Source organism: Antechinus flavipes, chromosome 5, assembly GCF_016432865.1.
Source record: "Antechinus flavipes isolate AdamAnt ecotype Samford, QLD, Australia chromosome 5, AdamAnt_v2, whole genome shotgun sequence".
Lineage (NCBI taxonomy): Eukaryota > Metazoa > Chordata > Mammalia > Dasyuromorphia > Dasyuridae > Antechinus > Antechinus flavipes.
In genome coordinates this window covers 197,276,129-197,299,052 of record NC_067402.1, presented here as the reverse complement: position 1 = coordinate 197,299,052, position 22,924 = coordinate 197,276,129, and the positions used below count along the sequence as shown (strand labels likewise).

Below are 22,924 nucleotides of genomic sequence, written 5' to 3'. Positions count from 1 at the left end.
TGGTCTAAGTGGTCTCTGTATCTATTCTAGCTTTATTTAGATCCATGATTCTATGATCAATAATGATAATCTAATATTCAGAGTAGGGAACTAACATAAAAATATATCACCAAGAGCCACTTCCTAATATATGTGGTTAAAGATTATGAACATCAAAATTTATGATCACAAGAAAACATTCTCCAGATAATGTAAATAGTAAAAGAAATGCAAGCTTTCACTCTACACTTAGTATTTTGAACTTGGACATTATATATCTTGGACTTCTGTCTTGTAATGCCTGGGGGATAAGCTTTCACTTTATTTTGCTGGAAACCATGGCCCCATGCCATCACTAGATGTTATCTTCTTCTATTAGAATGTAAGTTTCTTGAAAGTAAGGAATGCTTTGTTGCTTACTAGTACTCTTAATGTTTAACCTACTATCTAGCACATAGTAAATATTTAATATATACCTTATCTACCTAAGAAATGATATAGAGTGAAATAAGCAGAACTAAAAGAATGACTCCAGTGGGCACATGAAAAAATCACTATCCAGAAGCCCACAAATAAGTAAAGAAAAAGCTAATGAACAGAAAATAAAAACATTCCTTTTTAATGACAGACAAAGTACTATTAAGGAGAATGTTACGTGCAATGTCAGATATGCTTGTATTTTTTTGTACAAGGGAATGTGGGTTAATTTTTTACCTCAGAAATTATTGAAAAGGCATCAATACAATATAGACAATTTTAAAAAAGAGGCATCAGGCATAATGGATAGAAAACTGGTCTTAGAGACAGAAAGACTTAAGTTCAAGTCTTTTCTTTGATCCATACTTGCTAAGAGATTCTGAGCAAGTTACTTATGACTCTTAAGTGCTCCAAGATAAGGGTGTCAAACTCAAATAGAAACAGGGCTGTGGGCTACATATTGACTCAGAAAACCACAGATTAATATTATCTGTGCTATAATGTATTTTTTATTTATTTTGTTAAACATTTCCCAATTATATTTTATTTTGGTTCAGGATATACTAGGGAGTTTTGCAGCCTAAGGGTTCGATACTTCTGCTCCAGGAAACTTTATAAACTCTTAAGCTGTAGAGAAGGCAAAGACTTAGATTGGTAAAAGTTTCTTCATCTTGGAGTTGCTTTATTAATAGACTCACAGATTCACTCCCTATCCTGTCCTTTTAAAAAGAATTGAAATGTTCCAAATAAACTTGGTTTGGAGGGAGGGTGAGAAGGGGGCAGAAGCAATTTTTAAGGATTTTTTTTTAAATCACAAAGGTATATTAATAATGAAGGAATCACTCTAAATACAAGTTACAACAACAGATCACATACAAGACTCAAATTTTTTGCACGGTTTTCCCAAACTTTATAGTCAGTCAGTGAAAATTCAGAGAACTCATAAATCACAGGGTAAATTTCTAATAAGAAACAGAGTCTAATACTATGTGCAGTCAAAACAGGCAGAGACTAGATACCTGAAATAACCTAAGAGTAAGTTCTAGTGATAGTGACCACAGGGCAGCTAGGTGACACAATAAATAGAATTCCCAGTTTAGAGTCAGGAAGATTCATCTTCATTGGTTCAAATCTGATCTCAAATACATCCAACTGTGTGATTCCTTAGCCCTCTCTGCTTCATTTTCCTCATCTTTAAAATGAGAAGGAAATGAAGGAAATGGCAAAGAGAAGGTTTAGTTACCTTTTGGAACTGGGGCAAAAAATAAATAGATTTATTACATATGTATATATAAAATCAGAAATGGAGGTGTTTACTATTTGATGAAAGACCAGTCACAAATGGTATCTGTTCTACCATTGCTAAAAGCAGGAATATCTAGGGCACAAACTATGACAGAGTATGTGGTGCTCAATGTGTGTGTTTGTGTAAGGTGGGAAGTAAGAAGGGACTAAGATAGGGCAAGGTGATTGCAAAACAGAGGGGAAATTTTCAGTTGTTATAGCCAGGCCTTTTAGAAATAGGAAAAATATTTTTGAGAATTTACATAGGCTACAAGAAAATAAAAGCAAGCTAAGACATTTCTGAATGTAGAAAAGAGATTAACTAACCAGCTGAAATATGGGAAGTGTCTCAATTAGCATGGATAAAAATTTAATTGCTATATGTTGAAATGAGGTACAGCTCCCGGTGAGAAAGGAGTCGATACAAAAGATCATTTGGACTTTTTTCCTATCAAAATGCCTGAGCAACCCAGGCAACAACTTTTGTATAAACTTTATTATTCTAGTTTCTAATGCTACTTCCTCACCCTCATCAATGATCTAACCAAATGAGTAATATTTAAATTTTCTACTACTACTTGGAAATCCCCTCATGTTTGAAAAGCTGAGAGGGATCTTGGCTGCTTTGACAGAATTGTCTTTTTTGGATTTATTTCTGCCAGAGTCCATGAGGAAATCATATTCATAAGGCAAATTTTTCTTGAAACTTTTATACACCATGATGAATACATCCAGCAGATATATTCTGTTGTTAAAAATGTTAACTTTCTGGAGTATGTTCTCTTTCACCTTGGGAACTAGCTGGGATTTTATTTTTTGTTTTATTTTGTTTTTGAATGGAAAAGGTAAAAACAAGAAATGCTATTGTTCTATCTACTTTATCTGTTTAAAAGCAAACATTCCCATGAAATATCTGAATCGCAAAATACAATTGGTAATTTTAACAAATTCTTCTGCTAGGAAAAGTTTAATCTATTTAGCACCACCCACACCTTGTTGGGCATTTGTTAATAGTTTAGCATTACCATACAAATCAATACAATTAAAAATGCACATCTTGGAAAACCTTTTTTCATATAAGGCTACAATTTAAGAATATTGACAGTATTCTATAGGGAAGTCCAAGGTGGTACACAACTGGTGATTTTGTAACTCATCACTGAGGTGATCTAAGACAAAGGGATTTCAGAACTACTAAAAAGAAGCAACTTCAGGGTGCCAAGTACAACTTGCAGCTGAACAAGAAATCCTTTCTACAAAATCTCTGATGAGTGATCATCCAATATCTAATCAGAGAAGGCTTAGGGCAGCTCATACTAACTTGGATAGTTGTATCCTGTAACTTTTCTTTACAACTATATATCTGCTTCTTTTCATATTTCATGTGCTGCTCTCAATTCTGTCTATTAGACTCATGTGGAACAAATCTCATCTCTTAGCCATGGTAAGTCAGACTAGTTCAAGCAGCAAACTATCCTAAGGGAGATAAAAGATGTAACAAGTTCCATAAATCACTAGATCTTTATCTAGTCCTCAGCCATTACTGAGGGAGCTAATCACTAGCTCCCCTGATACCACTAACTGCCCACTAGCAATTAGGTAGCAGCTTTCCAAACCACCAGTCTGGCTTTGGTTTATATCCTGCTTGGGAAGTACTCTCCTTGGGGATATAGTCTGACTACTATTTCTATGAGTTTTGAAGTCATAGCTACTGAAGCCCCAGAAAAAAAAAGCCAGCACCTCAGTCTTTAGCACTACCAAATGACTCGAAATTAGAAAATGATGTGAATTTGTCACTAGATTATTTTTTGCTGCTATACTGTAAAGGCTCTAGCATCTTTTCTATCAGATTTGAATATGAAACAATCTCTCCTTTCAAGGACTTTATATTTTATTACGGAAGACAATGTGTATGTGTACATGTACATGTAAGAACAGAGAGAATACAGAATAAATATAACATGAGATAAATACAAGATAATCAGAGAAGGAAATAAAAGAGGAATTCTAAGAAGTGGAAATGAGAAGAATACCTTACAGATATGGAGAAAAAGCAGTACAAAATTATGGAGAAACGAGGAGGAGTGTTATATATGAGGAAGAGAGAGGCAGACAATTTGGTTGAGCTACAGATTGGGTAAAAGAGAAGGAAATAAGTATTTATTAGATGTCTATTATGTACTAGGCACTGTGTAAAGCAATTTATATATGAGGAAGAGAGAGGCAGACAATTTGGTTGAGCTACAGATTGGGTGAAAGAGAAGGGAATAAGTATTTATTAGATGCCTATTATGTACTAGGCACTGTGTAAAGCAATTTATAATGAAAAATAATTACTGTCAATGTCATTTGGATGACCTCACTCATAAAATATAAAAATGCAGAATGGATTGGAAAGCCAAATCCAATGTGGTTTATTTAAACATAAAACAGAAAAATGAACAAAGAATTTTAAAAAGGGCTAGAGCAAAACCTCTTATACTTAAAGTAAAAACCAAGGGTAGCAATTAGGATTTTAGATAAAACAACAATAAAAACACTTTCTTAAGAGATAAACAGGGAAATCACCATTTTTTTTCTGAGAGGTACCATGAGCATTGAATTAATATCAGTACTAAATAGACAAGCACTAAATTTCTCCATCAGAATTTAAAGAAAAAGTAAGTGAGTTTATAGGGAGAAATAGTAAAACTATAATAATGAGGAACCTCAAGTTATCCCTTCCAAACCTAAATTAATGTAACCAAAAAATCAACAAGAAAAAAGTTTCTCTCCATTTTTCTTTATAGCAACATCTTTTCTTAGTTTTTCACCCCTTTTTTAAATAAAAAAGGTGGCAAGAGATAAGTTGTATACTCAGCACATGTTTTAAGGTATAATTTACTTCTTTTCCTTTGCCTTTCTTCTCTTCATTCAGCATACAAGTTATCTTTTCTTTCTCTTCTTTTAAATCTCATGTTTCTCTTTTGAGCAAATTGATCCCCACTCTTTTGGTCTCAGTGCTACTAGTTTCTGAAAGAGGTTTGTATCTGAGCAACACAACTGTGGGCTTGCCTCTGGTTGGAGTTCCATTAGATAACTGTTATCAACCACTACCAGTCAAAAGCTCTACAGGTTGATAGTAATGGAACTATTGGTTCCTTTTGGTCTAGAAGACAGAACTGAGAAGCCTCTTTCCTCATTCTGCTTTGTTCCCAGAGCCAGAGCTTTATAACTGTTTCTTGCTTCTGAACTTATTCCTCATTCTGTAGCACCTTTAAGTACTCCCTGCTCTGGATCACCATCCCTTGGTATAGATTCCTGCCTCAGTGTTCCTGTGACCTGAAAGTGGGTGCTAATCTAGGTGCCCATTGGCACTTGGCCAGGACCCTCTTACTTAATCTGGGATCTCCTCTTGCCAAAGTGCCCTCACTTCCTGCTTGTTGGAGTACTTTGTGTAGCCATCATGGTTATACCTACTCCCACTATCCACAGACCTCTCTGTCTTCCTATGTCAACTTAGGCTGGAAAAATAATTTATTGTAACCTTTTCTTGGATTTCTCTATCAGAATTCACAGCTGTGGACAGAGATTTTCTATACATAGTTGTACTTTTTCTTCAAACTTCTCATTTTACAGATGGGGAAACTAAGGCACAGTAAGGTGAAGCGACTTGCCCAAGGATAGTTGCTGAGGTATTTCTGACTCTAATCTAAGATAATCTCTATTAAAGCATGCTGATAAGATGTATATTATATTTGTACTTTAAAAAATGTAAAACACATCAACATTTTTAAAAATTATGCTGATATTTCATAAATATGTCATGATTGTTAACTTTTATTCTCAACTCTTATTAAATACTTTTTAATCAGCAAGTACTTAGATGTCAAAGACTGTGTTATACTTACTTTTCATAGTACTCAATTCATTAGAATACTTAAGTTAGCAAATTAAACCTTATTAATATTTGAGAAGAAGAAATAGAAAGTTCCACACTTTGAGAACAGCAATGGGAGGAAAGGGAAAAGCACATGCACAGATGTAAGCTCCTAATTTCTATTTAAAGAATGATATTTCTTTTTTCTTACTCTTTCCTCCCAATAAGACCAGCAATCGTCTTATTACTATTAATGTTATTTTTCCTTCATTTTCTTTCCAGCTAGTGTTCCTTTTGTTATCAGAGAACATATCAATAACCAGGAGGAATAAATGCTCTTGTCAAACTTCAAATTGATCAGCCAAATGAAAATACTATGCTTGTTCTACCTACTTGCTGGAGCTCTTCATAAATAATTGCTGGTACGAGTATTGATACTTTACAGTTCTGTACAGGGTAGTGCTGCTGACAGAAAAAGAAAGCTTTCTCTTGATCACATAAACAATTTGCCAATATCATTCATCCACATAATAACAATTCACTCCTTTCATCAGTTGCTTCTTGGATCTCTTCGATAAAGAGAGCTAATTCAGTTTCAATTGATCAGGGATGGACAGAAGCAGCTACACCCAAAGAAAGAACACTGGGAAATGAATATAAACTGCCTGCATTTTTGTTTTTCTTCCCGGGTTATTTATACCTTCTGCATCCAATTCTCCCTGTGCAACAAGAGAACTGTTCGATTCTACACACATATTGTATCTAGGATATACTGTAACCTATTTAACATGTATAGGACTGCTTGCCATCTGGGGGAGGGGGTAGAGGGAGGAAGGGGAAAAATCGGAACAGAAGTGAGTGCAAGGGATAATGTTGTAAAAAATTATCCTGGCATGGATTCTGTCAATAAAAAATTATTAAAAAAAAAAAACAGTTGCTTCTCTTTAAAGCACACTACAAGGCCATCATGAAACCAAGTCATATTATTATCTATGTTCAAAACTCTATGTATTATAGCCATTTTCAACATATCCAATTTTCTTCAGCTTTCATTTACAAAAGCCTATTTACCAATTCATAAAATCAGTTTAAGTTTAAGTACTTCATATGTGCAAAGCTGTATTCCAGGGTTAAGTATGATAGTAATACTGTAGAGTCATATGTTGCACACATGTGGGAGTTGATTTAGCTCTGGGTAGGCTCTTATAAAATGGAACTACTATATCCTGGTATCTCACACTACTAATTATAGCTTGTACCTTCTAGGAAAGCACAGCTGCTCATCTGGCTGATTGCCCTTGTTTTCATGTTAGTTAACAATAGAATTAAATTAATTTAGGTTATCTATGCTTTATGATCTCAATTAAAAATTTTATTTACTTCAACAGTTCTCTGGTAGGAGCTAATGCAGTATCTCAGCACCTAATAATGAAATTTAATGAGGAAAGAGTATATATTCCTTTATGCCAAAGAGAGAAAGATGTTTGAAATTTTTTGATGATTTCTTCAAATATTTGTGCCCTTTCCCTAAGTTATTGTTGTTCAATTGCATTGGATTCTTTGTAAGCACATTCTGTTTTTTTTTTTTTTTTTTTTTTGGTGTATTCCCCCCAAAAGATACCGAAGTGGCTTGGCATTTTCTTCTCTAGCTGATTTTAACAGATTAAGAAACTGAGGCAAACTGGGTTAAGTGACTACCCAGATTCACACAGCTAGTAAGTATCTGAAGCCTCATTTGAACTCAGGAAGATGCATATCCCTAATTCTAAGCCCAGTGCTCCATCCACTTGCTGCTTTTCTCCAAAATTACTTCATATTTATCTTGTTTCTATTTGACATCTTCACATGTAAAGATTGTCTCCCTTGTATTCCCTAAGCCTAGAACAAGTGCCATATTATAACAAAATCATTGTTTCAACACTGCTCTGAAAAGGGACTGAAAACTATTCAGGATACTGCTGCTTTTCAGGTCTAGATATCTGATAATTATTGTCTTTTAACTGAATAAGAATTGCAAGATCTGGCACTAACAAGCGACTTTGAGAGCTTTGGGATGACACTTATGGTATGTTTTGCAGAGGTTGTTAAAAAAAACTTTAGAGAAGAGAGGAACCAAAGGAAGTCATCCACAACAGCAATCAAATAACTAAAACTTTAGAGAAGAGAGGAACCAAAGGAAGTCATCCACAACAGCAATCAAATAACTATTTATGATAGAAATATTACCTCACAAACTAGAGTGCTTAAAGTTTCAGAGAAGAGACTGAGATTCAAATTAACCTCTCACCAAGGAGTCTGCAAAAGGAAAGGATGCAAAATCCCATCTTAGAATAACAATGAATTTGACTTCCAAAGTTTAAAAAAATGTTTGGGGGGGGGAGAGGGAGAAGAGCTGTTTGTGCTTCATTTATTTATTTATTAGAAATTGGGGTTGAAGGAGAACTGTTTGGTTCTGCAAATATGTATTATATCTAGGATATACTGCAACATATTTAACATATATAGGACTGCTTGCCATCTTGGGGGGGGGGGGAGGGAGGGAGGGAGGGGAAAAAAACGAAACATAAGTGAGTGCAAGGGATAATGTTGTAAAAAATTACCCTGGCATGGATTCTGTCAATGCAAAGTTATTATTAAATAAAATAAAATTAAAAAAAAAAAAAGAAAAAGAAATTGGGGTTGAGTGACTTCCCCAGAATCACATAACTTTTAAGTGTTTGAGGCTGAATCTGAACTAGGATCCTCTTGATCCAGGGCCACTGTTCTATCCACTATGCAAACTAGCAGTCCCATGTGTTTTAATATGACAGATTTCTGAGCTCTCATCTCATTGTTACTTTCCTTGATTAACTGTATTAGAATATTACTATTGCTTTGTGTAATTCACTATCATTAGCTCTTGCTTTTTTTTTCTTGCATTTTTTCTATAAAACTTAAAACAGTTTAAAGTTTCTTAAGTGAAGAAGGTTTATAATATATTGTGATTTACTGTAATCAGTTTAATGCTATCTGTGGAATGCATAGTATAACAAAAGGATTGTAGATGCTAAGAGTCACATCTATAAAATTTAACCATCTCTAAAAATTAACTTACTTGTTGGTATATTACCTAGATCTTTAACTATGACAGAAGAACTAATGTATTCAGTCTATGAAGTATCATCCAATGGGCTATATGCTGAGGATATTAAGATAACGAAGGCAACAATTCTTATTTGCAAGAAGCATATTCTAATGGCAGTGATAACATACACATACATGTGTATAATATATAATATATATGTGCTTATAAGAATATATAGCATAACATAAAGTTAATAAATACAAAACTTATTCAAAATAGTTAAATAAAAGGTAGTTTGGAATGGTGGCACTAGCAGTTGATGGGGAGGATCAGAAAAGATTTCATGCAGAAGATGGACACATGAGAGAAGTTGTAAAGGAGAGGGAGAACAGGACTTCCTGAGGCCAAGCCTCACTTTTACTGTGCCACTTAGCTTCATAATTTGTAAGTATGATTTGTATGCCAGAAGTAGTAAATATTTACATGCCAGAAGTAGCATAAATGTATCATTAAATAGATGTAGAAATATAAAAGGAGAGGACCAGTCCTGTAGTGAGAGAAAGGGCTATCATACTAAAATAATGTTGAAAGACCCAGAAGAAGATCCTTAATACATTGGGTGGAAATCTTGTGGAAGATTTATGGAAATATACAGAGTTGTACAGAATAAGAAAACATGGATGTGTTGTAATATGTACCACTAAATAGAACATGTATATTGATGAAATCATAGATTCACTTAAGAATTTTTTTTTTTTTACTAAGTTCTCCTGGTGAATTGATAGGATTATAATTCTTAGAAAATTCATAATATTTGAATTTGTCAAAGTTGTGGATGACCCAAAGAGCTGTGCATTAACAGGCTGCAACATATTTGCAATGAGGACCTACTACAAGAAGTGACAAAAGGAATACTTCAGTGAATTTGTGAATTTAATGATAGAAGTACTTGAAACAGCTAACATTTCTAAAGCACCCTTTCTATGCCATTATATTAACTTCTATGGACACAAATATAAAAGTTAGATAGCCCAAAAGGAGTTTACATTCTTTAATCAAATTCAATATGTTCACAAATCAGTAACATATATAAATGGACAATACTTTTGTGTTTTTGTTTTTTAAGAGGTGAAAGGTTCTAATTAGTGGGAAAAACAAGGTCTCTTAAAGAAAGTGGCATCTGAATTAATCTCCAGAATTTATCTTTTCCAAGATATGTATTTGGTCCCTTCTGGCAACTTTTCCCTTTCAACTTTTCTGTCTCCTTTTTGAGAGCATAAGTGATTGTAATGTTAGAATTTATATATGGTTTTTCCTTTGTCCTTGGGTAGTTTATTATCATAATCTTTAAAATCTTTTCCATTTTTATTTGTTGTAGATTTTTTGGCTGTGATATATTCTTGGAAAGGCTTTGTCTTTCTTGCTGAATTTTCTTTAAACTGGTTTTATCTTTCATAGTTTTTATTTTTTGCTTCTTAAGCACACATTGCTCATCACTGCTTATTATTATTCTTCATACAGTAAATAAATATATTATCTAAATATGGCATCTCACTCTGCTTGGCAAGTAAATCAAATGTTTGTTGACTAAGGTGCTTTCTAGATGCTCTTATTCTGGCAAAAAAAAATTACCTATGTTTAACTTTTGAATAAATTATTGTACATGGCATAGATATCATTTTGATGTCCATTTCCCATTGCCAATTACTTGTTTAATTGGATTATCTCAATTGTGTGCTCTTTATTTTTTTCCCCTCATTAGCCTTTCTTTTTGCTTTTTTACAAATTCTAACTTTATACTGAGAGGTCAATGGCCTGGCTGTAATTATATCAGACATCCTACTTTCAGGGAAAACTCCCAAATCAAGAAGGCATTTTTGGTCTGCTAGAATATTAATCTGTTTCTTTTTTAAAGTGCTATTTTTCTGGCTACCATATCTAGGCTTAGCAATTTTTCTTTCTTTTTTTAATTTATTTTATTTTTTTTCAATTTTTCTTTCTTGAAGAAAGTTTTCATAAAATACAGGTGTGAGGTTTCTATGTAGTCTATAATTATTCAACCTCTCCCATCTCTTTTTTTTCACCCAAGCTTTCCCAAACAGTTATTCACTGTCTGAAATCAGATTTGAACTTAGGAAGATGAGTCTTCCTTACTCCAAGCATGGCACCCTTCACTTAGCCATCCAGTTGCCTTTCCCCTTCACTCCTTTACATCATATTGCTATGGCACTCCTGTGATCTTTTATCTATACTTTACTTTTATTATTTGGAGACATTCTCTTTTTATAAGGGAAATAAATAGGATAAGAATTTCTGTTTAAAAATAATCTCTCTTATTACTAACCTTTTCAGGAAACTGAATGTTCCTTAAAGTCAAATATAATTCACTTTATATTTTAGTGTTAACAGCCTTAAAATGCTCGGACATTTTCCAGATTTCTTAATTATATATGAATACTCTTGGGTCATTATGGAGGGACAGCAGACTCATTATCTCATCTCTGATACTGTGCACAGCATTTAGAACTCTCAAGTGTGCCAGAGAATTTCAGTTGACTAGAAACTGCAAAGAAAGTTGACCTGCAGTGGTAGCAGAAGATTTCTTACCTTGGCGAGTTCCCTATACCAATGAAATCACAAGTCCAATTTTTAATAAAAATCACAGACCTAGATTTAAAAAAAAATACTGTTCACTATTATTTTATGTGCAGGATATTACTTTTAGACTTAAACCCTTTGAGGGCAGAAAACTAGTTTTATATTCTTTTCACTCTTACTATGACTAGTAAAGTGCTGAGCACATGGATGGTACTGACGAAATACTGATTTTTTTTTACTTACTGAATGAATTCCTGGAACTAAGTTATTAGAAGAACTGATGATTAATTTATGCTTCTGAGTCTTGGGATGGCAGCAGGGCAAAGTTCACAGAAATCAATTAGGTGCTTTTTGTTTTGAGATTGCTTTGGGATTATATGCTTTACCACAAAAGTTCAATGGATGCTACAGTTAAATTGCTTTTAAGCAAAAGCAGTTGTACTACTTTCCCTTGTAGGAAAAAAATATATATCTTCTCTTTGCACTTAGATTTTCTTGTTTCCAGAACTCTACCAACATTTTCAAATTTCATATTAGCATTATTCAGATGAACTCTATGTTAAAGTGATCTCTGACCCATTTTTGAAAACTGAGGGTCAGGTTTTGCCTTGATTAATATTCTATTTCAAAAACCAATCCTCATATTTATTGTTTGGGAGAATTTATAATGCTTCAATGAGTTAACTGTTTCCTCCAAGGTAATAACACTATTTCTATATATTTTCTTCAATGTTGTCAGATAACAGGCCCCACCCAAAGAAAGTTCTCTTGAAGATTCAATAGACTTCTAAAGAGATATTATGAACAACTAAAACTATACAAACAAACAAAAAAAAAACTATCTTAAAACATTATTCTTCTGAAAGGAAAGTGTGCTAAGGTTTCCACAGTCTCCCCTAAAAAAACTAGAGTTTGAGGTATATTATACGTGTGTGTGTGTGTGTGTGTACACACACACACACACACACACACACACACACACGTATATATAGATTTAAAATACATTTAATAAATACATTATAATATGTATTACTAATTATATATTAAATATATTAAGTAATATATAACATATATAATGTAATATAAATATATAATGTATATAATTAATCAAAACTGTTTGGAAGCTACAGTGTTCATTAAAGCATGTAGTCAACCTCCAGATTTTAGTCAGGAGAATGTATGTGCCTGTGTATACACACACACACACATACACATGTTACTTATACTTACATATATACATGTGCATATATGTAGGCACCCCCCTCCCCCAATTGAATGTTGTCTTTTTAGATGGCACATACATTGTTTGAAGGAGTTTTGGTACTAGTTTATAGATACTTTTGCATGATGAAATTCACAGAAACAATACATCAAGTGTACCTTCTATACAGGAAGGAAGAAAACATCATTCAGAAACATGCTTAGTTAGCAACAAAAGGAAAAGATTTCTATGTCATGCTTAGCTGCATTGTTCTTGGTATTGAACAGCAAAACTCAAACCCTGGAACACTCATGATTTTCCTTTTGGCTTCCAACATTCTTTTCTAGTTCTTGTTTCCAGTCATTTTTACTGGTTATTTATCCCCTTTCTTAATATACTTACTTAAGCTCTTGATGATACTTACATCACTACCAATAGTCAATTCTTTTTTAAAAATCTTGAATAAAACTCTCCTACTTTGTAATTCACAGCTTAAGTTGTTAGTAAGACTAAAGGTAGCATAGATAGGGGTGGTCTTCCAAAGCTGTTCAAACAGGTATTGGCATAGAACTTTGTTATTAATATTAGATCAGTTTAAGTGGAAAATATTCTGTTTGATCCCAGAGAACAGAACTAAGAACAATGCGTGGAAGCAGAAAAAAGGCAAAGTTGGATTTGATGTTAGGAAACACTTCTTAATGATTACAATTGTCCAAAAGAGGAGTAAGCTGTCTCAGAACACGGCAGCTTCCTCCTCACTGTAGTTAAAAAGAAATTCTATAGCCATTTGGTTGGGTGTTTTATAGTGGATAAGAGCTGCACCTGATGGCCACTGAGGAGTATTCCCTGAAATTCTGAGATTTGGTAGTCTAATACTGGACAATACAATTGAGGAAAAGAGATAGATCAAAATAGTAGTATTTGGAACAAGACATGAGGCATAATAATATTTTTAAATTAGTGCTACTTTTCAATGAATAAATAAGAATAGCATTTATAAAGAGTTTAGTATGTGCCAGTAATTGTGGTAAATTAGAGAATAGTGACTAGAAAAAAGACTGTATGAGAAGTCAAAGGGATGGTGAGGTGATGCATAGGGCAATTAATTAACATGTTCTTTCCAGGAATGAAGGTAATATGGTAGTACTGATTTGATTACTGTGTTCAGAGCAAGAGGTCAAACACTGGTAGTTTGTAGAGAAAACTGGTAGAATGAGGATGACTGATAAGAGCAGATGTTAATATGACTATAACAAACTTTTGTAATGGAATGTCAAGTACAATTCGGTCTGGTGAATTGGGACTGCTTAGATATAGTAAATTAGTTGAATTAAAATAAAAAATCCTAGAACACTAAAAACATCTGATACCAACTCTTGGGAAAAAGCACAGTAGCAGGAATCATAACTGATACATTCTTATGTATGGAGGTACAAAGCAAATAAATGTTCCTCTGACTAGATATGTCATATGGCAGAAACTCTGACTCAAGTGAACTATTTATTTCTATTGATATCATTTGTTTTTACATTTTGAAAGAAAGACTAATAAGCAATATTTAACTTTTGTATTATTGCTGCTTTATATCATTTGGAAGTAAATCCCCTCAGTTTTAGCCCCTTCTTAGAAAGCTCTGTGCTATTCCCCCAAAGAATTTGCTTACTGGGATCAGCTATATTACTTTCCTTTATACCTTTTTGGTATAAGTTACTTGGAATATCCCATACAATATGTACCCATTTCCATTAACTTACCTTAACATCCTTATCTGTGTTTCCTAATGAGTGCTCTATTCATTTTAGGCAATTTAATACCAAGGAAAGACATTTCAAAAGGAGCTAATTCTAAAACAGTGAGTTCACCAATAAGCTTAGATAGTGAATCCAATTGAGTATAATCATCAATGAGTATAAACTTAATAATTATAATTCTTATTTTTGTTACAGAAAAGGATTTCCTAAGGAACCTTCAGGGCATAAGATCAAGGATGCTGCCAAGGCTGTATTAAATTTTGGTCTGGAAATAAAAATTTAGACATATCCTGACAGCTGCTGAACTATAAAAGGAGAAAATATAGTTCTTTGCATTGACTTTTTAAAAAATCCTTGCTCCCTTCTCCCCAATCTTGGAAGTTTCTTGACAATAACTTTTTAGAATGTCGTAGGGGATAAACTATTGCTTCCAGTAATTCAAATGAGTTATCCTAAGCCACTGGCATTAGGACATGCATTTATAGATGAAAATGAAATAAGCCCTAAATTGGATGACTTTTTAAAATTTCTGGGCTTTTAAAAAAGACTTCACATGTGAATAATTGTTATATGCAAAGAATAAGTCCAAAGTCCAAACCCAGACTTACTCTATTTAGAAAACAATATAATATATCATCTATTTTCTGCTTTTAGTTTTGCATAAATCATATTATAGTGTAGTCAGGACCCTGTGAGAGCATCTTAAATATGATATCCTATTTTAAAAAATAACATAGCTGGAAAAAATTAATTATATGCCCTGGAAGTTCTCCCCAATAAAAACACACAACAGGAAAAACACCATCACCCAAACACAAGGATGTCAGAAACACATTCACCACGTGAAAATAGGGAAATTCATGAATCACACAGAAACAAGTGATTGTGTAAAAAACAACTTTTCTATAATTAAGGAAAACTGGTTCTCACCGTTCTGAACAAAATGGCTGAACTAAGAGCATCTGATTGGCTATGCCCATATACCCTCCTCCTCATCCTATTGGAAGAGAGATGACAAGGGGAATAAGGCCCCAGAGCAGCATGGGAATGAAAAAGAGTTGGTTAGTATTTAAAACAGACATAAAGTATAAAGTTGAAAAGACTGGGTTCTAATTTACTCATTTTTGACCTTTCCATCTTCCCACCCAATATTCTGCTTCAGTGAAATTAGTTTCCTTATAGGTTCAAGTTATAAATTTCAGGTGATTTTGAATCTAAAAAGACTCCCACAGAAAGTTACATTTTCAAAAGATAATTTAAAATAGAGTAAAATAATTTAACACATTTTTCTAAAAGCTGACCATTATCTAGTTCAAGAAATATACTTTTTCTGGTATGTAGATGTTACAATTTATACATTCTATTCTATTACCTTTAAGGGAGAAAGTCTGTATCATAAAGTGGTTCTAGGCAAAATTGTGAATTAGGTTACTTGCTCCCAATCTGTTTTATGTACCCTTTCCTGTTTCCTTCACCTATCTGTCCTTACACTGCATGCAGGGCCATTGTCTCAATCTCTATTTTGCCACTGGCCCCAGATGGCTCAGGAGGAGAGAGTGAGGTTAGGAGAGTCACTAGCAGCGTGACTAGGCAGAGATACCTCTGCCTCACTTAAATCCACTTCACTTGCATGTGAAGTTACCTCCCTGATCTCATGGTCCTCTTTGAGAATGAAGGGCTACATATCCTCAATAAAAATTGCTTGCAAAAAAAGATGCTGTCATCTATAATACATGCCTCAGTTTGAATTTAATACAATATTCTAATTTCAAAGGCTACCTACAGTTCAAGGTTTAGCTTTAATAACAGAATAACAAGTGTTGTTCCTTATTAAAGGAATAATATAATGAGTTAAAATAACACTAGTTAAGGCAGCCTTCCTTTTTGCTTATTTACACTAATGGCCCCTCTTTCTTCTGTGTGAGACTTTATTAGTACAGTACATGATATACTACTATAGTTAGACATTCCCACTGAAACTTTAAAGATTCAGAAACTGTTTTGATCTATAAAAACTCTGCCTTGTCTCTTAAAAGACATTGAAGGGGCTGTCTTGGTAGAGATAGCTAAGAGAGGAATTTTTCTTTACTTTTTTAGTCATGTGGATATAATTCATCATTGTATCCTTATCAAAATATTTTAAGATTGGGTATGATGGAGATCTTGAAATTAGATTTTAGAGAATGGGATATAGACAATTCTTTTACTTCTATTCCCCATTCATCACTTATGAGACTCTGAAAAAATTTCTCACCCTCCTCCCTTTTTCCAGAAAGAATAGAATTAGATATGATTGTCTTTATTATAGAGAGGAAAGTTGAACGTAGGGAATTTCCTTGAGAATGACTCATGCTAAAGGACTCTTCTAAATAAATGGAAGGGACTCCATACTTGAGTTCTTAATCTTAATTGCAAAAGAAAATTGGAAATCTGCAATTAAATTAAAGATGACTTACATTTTAATTTATATTCTGTAGGTCATTTATTTTCCCAGCCCTCCCATTTCCATTTTTCCTCTATGTGATCCAGGGTAATCTGTGATATATATGTAAACATATATGTATATCCAACATGCCAAAGAGAAAGAGATCATTTGTTTTTTGTTTTCTTCTATGCCCTCCACATACAAGGAAGTAGTTTCAGTTTGTTTTGCCCATAGGACACTGTTCCTTTTTCAATAAATAGCAGGACAAATGAAAATTCATGGGATGTTTCTGAAGGAGGATAAAGAAGGAACTTTTCAAGTATTACAAATTCCTACAACAGTTTGTTATTATTCTCAAAATTTTTGAGTAGCTAAATTTTTTAAGGTTCAAAATCACCACCTTAACAAACAGTGTACGGAAGTTAGTGATTCATTTTTCTACCATCATTTGAAAATGAAGATTCTACATGCAGATGTAAAATATATTCCACATATTTAAGACATCTTAAAAAAAAAAAAAAAGACAAGAGAAGGAATACCTGATCTGGGGAGGGTTTGTGGTTGGTTTGGCTGGAATGAGAAGATTTGAAGTGGTCATCCTCATAGTTGTCAGCCATCAACTTCATGCGATTTTGAGTCTAAAAAGACACACAATATTATTTAGATAAAATTCCTATGGCACAATAAAGTAAAATTTAGAAGCTTTTAAAGAATCTTATTAGAGACTAACAATAACACTAAGAGAATAAATTCAGCAAAGGGTTTGTGAATACATATTAAATATAGGACAAGAAAATAAATAGACATCTAAACTGGATAAGGAATTTGTTAAGAAATTATTTTTCCTGAATCATTATACTTGAATAATATCCCATTTACTTCCCATATTTTACAAGAAGGAGAATTAGAATAGTGAGTGACCCTATGAAGACTCTATAATCAATTTAAACTCTGAATTAAAGCAACATAAAAATATTTTGGGGACATGAACAAATTTTACAATTTATAATTATGTAATATTGAAAGGAATGAGAGTCATTTAGGATTAGTGATTAAATTAGATATGAGTATTAAGATAATACAAAGGAAATATTTTAAGATGTACAGATCTGCACATATTTTTGTATTAGACACTGAATCTTCTTTCCTAATAGTATCTTAAATTATTATAGATTTTAGGATATTGAACATCTTTAAGGCTGTATTCTGGTGTGCATTCATGATATTTAGGACATTTTTTGTGTGTGTGCTGCTTCATAATAAATGAGAGTATGTTGCAAAGAAAGTTGTGAAAAAGGGAGAGAAATGGACTGAATGGACTCACCCAGAAAGTTCGTAAAGAGGAAGAAAATAACTGTATTTTATTCATTTGGCTAAGAAAGCTTTCCACATCAATATACTAAGAATGTGCTAACAACAATATGCTTTTCCCTAAGTCTCTTAATCTTTTTTCAATTCCACAAAAGTAAAGATAACTTCAAAAGTTGTGACCAGGAAAAAAACTTCCAAATATAAAGAAAAGAAAATGTGAATAACCCAAAACTATTCTGTACACCCATGAGAAAACATAAAAGGGAATGGAATAATGTGTTCCAAAGAGCAAGGGAACTCAAGAAGCAGCTCAAGGTGCTGCACTGCAGCAAGATGACCTACACTGCAAATCTGAGCCTAATCACTAATGAAAAAAAAGATGTATATTTAATATAAATTTGATATTTCTAGAAAGACCTGAAGAAATTATTTGCTTCTTAACCACCACAAACAACAGAAATACCAGAAGAGTCAATAAATTAGCAACCAAGACCGACAACAATAAAATGATAACAAAGAGACTATTAAGAATTTTTTCCTTAAATATACAAGAGGAGATAAAGATGAAAATAGAAGACAAACAGAAATGATGGAGAAACAGGATTGAAACATCATGGACTAAACCTCATGACACTGTGTAGAGGGTTGAAACTAATGGGTTGATGCCGAGCGCTTGAGGTTAACTACTGATCGGACAATACTCTATGGGCATATGCTTGGAAAATGGTCCTTTCCACTATCTGTGCTGGCTCAATGATTAGTGTATAGAGGATTGTAGGAGGGACAAGGGGGTAGAGTAAGACGAGCAAGGGTCACACTTGGGTGGTAGACGAGGGAGAAGGCGGTGGCAGAGAATCTGCTTCCATTCTGTTCAATCCTGCCTCTGGGGACCGAAAATAAAGATTGAGGACTTTTGCTTATCCTGACTTGGGCTGATTCTGGGGTGTCCTTGGTGTTAGCGCAGTCGTTATAACACTGCTTACATGTGAATCAATGTTTTTTGGAGGACTAGATAGCAAAATGAAAAGGTACTCAGAAGGGAGAAGGGGAATCAAAATATAGAGCATAACATGTGATATGGTCTAATAAAGTCAAAGGCTAAGGAAGGGAAGGGAAAATAAGTCTTGTAATCTCTCAGAAAGAAGATATCCTAAAGAAAAATGGTTGAGGAGATAAAGGGAAAAATAGAAAAAGGAGGAAATGGGGAGAAATCAAGTTTCAGTGATGAGAGGGGATCCCACTGAAAAAATGTACATATGGAATAACAGAGATAGTGTCTAAGGGAATATTGGGGACCCTTACAATGAGTAGGAATTGCAAGAATTTGATGTGGCCATAATACTGCCTAAAGAGACGAGAAATCAGCTTAAGGTGGGAGGGAAGAGGGAATAAAGTGACATTCATAAGAGTGGGAGGACAATAATATTCCATAACATTCATATACCACAATTTACCCAGCCATTCTCCAATTGATGGGCAGACATTCAATTTCCAGTTTCTAGCCACTACAAATAGTGCTGCTACAAACATTTTGGCACATACAGGTCCCTTTCCCTTCTTTAGTATCTCTTTGGGATATAAGCCCAGAAGTAACACTGCTGGATCAAAGAGTATGCACAGTTTGATAACTTTTTGGGCATAATTCCAGATTGCTCTCCAGAATGGTTGGATTCGTTCACAACTCCACCAACAATGCATCAGTGTCCCAGTTTTCCCGCATGCCCTCCAACATTCATCATTATTTTTTCCTGTCATCTTAGCCAATCTGACAGGTGTGTAGTGGTATCTCAGAGTTGTCTTAATTTGCATTTCTCTGATCAATAATGATTTGGAACACTCTTTCATATGAGTGGTAATAGTTTCAATTTCATCATCTGAAAATTGTCTGTTCATATCCTTTGACCATTTATCAACTGGAGAATGGTTTGATTTCTTATAAATTTGAGTCAGTTCTCTATATATTTTGGAAATGAGGCCTTTATCGGAACCTTTAACTGTGAAGATGTTTCCCCAGTTTGTTGCTTCCCTTCTAATCTTGTTTTCATTAGTTTTGTTTGTACAAAGGCTTTTTAATTTGATATAATCAAAATTTTCTGTTTTGTGATCAGTAATGGTCTCTAGTTCATCTTTGATCACAAATTTCTTTCTCCTCCACAAGTCTGAGAGATAAATTATCCTATGTTCCTCCAATTTATTTATAATCTCGTTCTTTATGCCTAAGTCATGGACCCATTTCAATCTTATCTTGGTATATGGTGTTAAGTGTGGGTCCCATGCCTAATTTCTGCCATACTAATTTCCAGTTGTCCCAGCAGTTTTTATCGAATAATGAATTCTTATCCCAAAAGTTAGGATCTTTGGCTTTGTCAATCACTAGATAGCTATAGTTGACTATTCTGTCTTGTGAACCTAACCTTTTCCACTGATCCACTAATCTATTTCTTAGCCAATACCAAATGGTTTTGGTGACTGCTGCTTTATAATATAATTTTAGAACAGGTACAGCTAAGCCACCTTCATTTGATTTTTTTTTCATTAATTCCCTTGGGAGTCTCGACTTTTTATTGTTCCATATGAATTTTGTTGTTATTTTTTCTAGATCATTAAAATATTTTCTTGGAAGTCTGATTGGTATAGCACTAAATAAATAGATTAGTTTAGGGAGTATTGTCATCTTTATTATATTCGCTCGGCCAATCCAAGAGCACTTAATATTTTTCCAATTATTTAAGCTGACTTTATTTGTGTGGAAACTTTTTTGTAATTTTGTTCATATCATGCTACTCTCTTTTTAAAAAATTAAAAAAAAATTTTTATGTAGTTATTTATTTAAAACAAATACAAAAACAAAAACCCAGAAAGACAAAAAAAAAAAAGAAAAAGAAAAAAAGAAAAAATTGCCATGTGCACAGAATACGAGAGTATTCAAAATATGTAACAATAAGTTTTCATTTCAAGAAAGTTTATATAATAGAAGATATTGTATTCATAACTATTCATCTTTTCTTTGCCTCCTAGTAAATTTTCTTTAGTTCTCTGCTATGTACTTTTTACTTTATTCTTTTTTTCCCCATTCCTCCTCTTTACCTCTCCTGGACAGCCTCTAGTTAAGGATGAATATGATTATGTGTGTGCATACACACATACTCTCCTCGGTGCACACCCCTCCCTGTTATGAGTTCAAATGTTGGAGTTCTTGTTCTTCTCAAAACACAGCCGGTTTAGAGGCTTAGAACCCTCCGAATGTCTCCAAATCCAAAGGTTCTGTTCTTCAGCCTCTGCCTCTGCTTTCTTCAGCCTCCAACCAACACAGAGATGGAAGGTCTCTCTTGTCTCCTTCTGGGGAGCCCAGCCACCAACTTGCCGCGGAGAGAGGGCTTCTGGCGTAGCTCCACTGAAATCCGTCAAAGTGTTCTCTGCACCAGAGTCGCTCCTCTCGAGTCCAGCGCGACCAGCCAGCCAAGAGGAAAAAATGTATTCTGCCATAGATCCCTTATCGCTGGCCTTTTATCTGACTCTTCTGAGAGAATGGGATTATGGGTTTTCTCCCATAGTGCTCTCTGGCCCAATGAGTTTTAAGGGAGGTGTGGACTCCCTTGAAGTTAGAAAGTGTACTTTGTGAAGCTAGCATACTTGTGGACTCCAATGAGTAAAGGTGTGAACACAAGCCTTGTATTAATTAGTTCTACTTAGTACCTTGTTTCAGGTTCTGGCCAAAATCTTCTTGTAAGATTAGATCAACTCTAATTAGTTAGCAATTTGTAAGGATTCCAACACCTCCCCACATCCATACCCACACAAACATGCATACATGTAGGATATACACTTAGATTTGTATGCACATAAATCTAAAACAATATTAATATGGCTGACATATAATGTAGATTTCTCTTGATTGAATTAACTTTTAAGTTTGATTTTATCTAAGATCAGTGATTACCACCCCTACTTTTTTTTCCTAATAAATACTATTCCTGATCATTGTTATTATATTTGTGTATATCACTTATTCCCTAGCTCTGCTAACTCTTACTTTACTTCTACCAGTTAACTTGCCTTAATTATTTTCCATGAAGAAAACATTTCTAAAAAGTGTTGCAGAACATATTTAACATATATAGGACTGTTTGCCATCTTGGGGGGGGGGGGTGGAGGGAGAGAGGGGAAAGAACGAAACATAAGCGAGTGCAAGGGATAATGTTGTAAAAAAAATTATCCTGGCATGGATTCTGTCAATACAAAGTTATTATTAAATAAAATAAAATTTAAATTAAAAAAAAAAGTGTTGCAGACAAATTGTTTCCTTCTTTCCTTCACCTTTTCTTTCCCCATCACTAGAATTAATAATTAATAGGAATATGTTATCCTGAATAGGTAATGAAAAAAATATCCCAATATTTTGTCTATCAAAATATGGGTATTGAAAGAGTTTTAATGAAGAGACCAACTCTTAGGGAAGTAAGTGACTTGTCTAAAACCACATTAGTTAATGTCAGAACTAGAATGAGAACACTTTTCCCCTGAAAACATATATCAAGCTGACAATAAATTACATTTTTAAAGTACCTATATGTAACAGTCTCTAACTCAGAGACTGTTGGTATTTGGAATACAAATAAAACAAAAAGATGAACTGATGAGATACAGGAAAAGATCTTTTTATAGCTTATTAATAAGAATAAAATTAATTCTCTTGACAAAGAACTGTCCACAATGTTCTCTATTTCTGTATTATTTATTGTTTGTGATTTTTCCTTCTCATTTTCAACTTTGATGATTTTGTTTTCTTTTCACCTTTCTTTTATTTAGTGGTATATTGATTTTAATCACAAGATTAAAAAACATTAGAAAAAGATAATTTCTATTCAAAAACTGATCTAGAAAAGAACAATTTTGAAGAGATAATGTATGAATCATCAGCCTACCTGAAAATCATAACTAAAAAACTCTACCTATATGCCATATTTTAAAAAAT

General features: G+C 33.6%; 1 protein-coding gene across 3 annotated transcripts in view; it reads right to left on the bottom strand.

The window, feature by feature from the left end:
• ERC1 (ELKS/RAB6-interacting/CAST family member 1) overlaps positions 1-22,924 on the bottom strand; it is a 345,893-nt gene that overhangs the window by 36,729 nt on the left and 286,240 nt on the right. For 2 of the 3 annotated variants that reach the window (XM_051962825.1, XM_051962824.1), the window contains 2 exons: positions 17,178-17,276; positions 15,144-15,210 (listed from right to left, as the gene is read on the bottom strand). In XM_051962825.1, the coding sequence (XP_051818785.1) occupies positions 15,184-15,210; positions 17,178-17,276 (126 nt within the window). In that variant the 3' untranslated portion in view covers positions 15,144-15,183. The remainder of the gene's footprint in view (positions 1-15,143; positions 15,211-17,177; positions 17,277-22,924) is intronic. The other variant, XM_051962823.1, reaches the window with a different exon arrangement.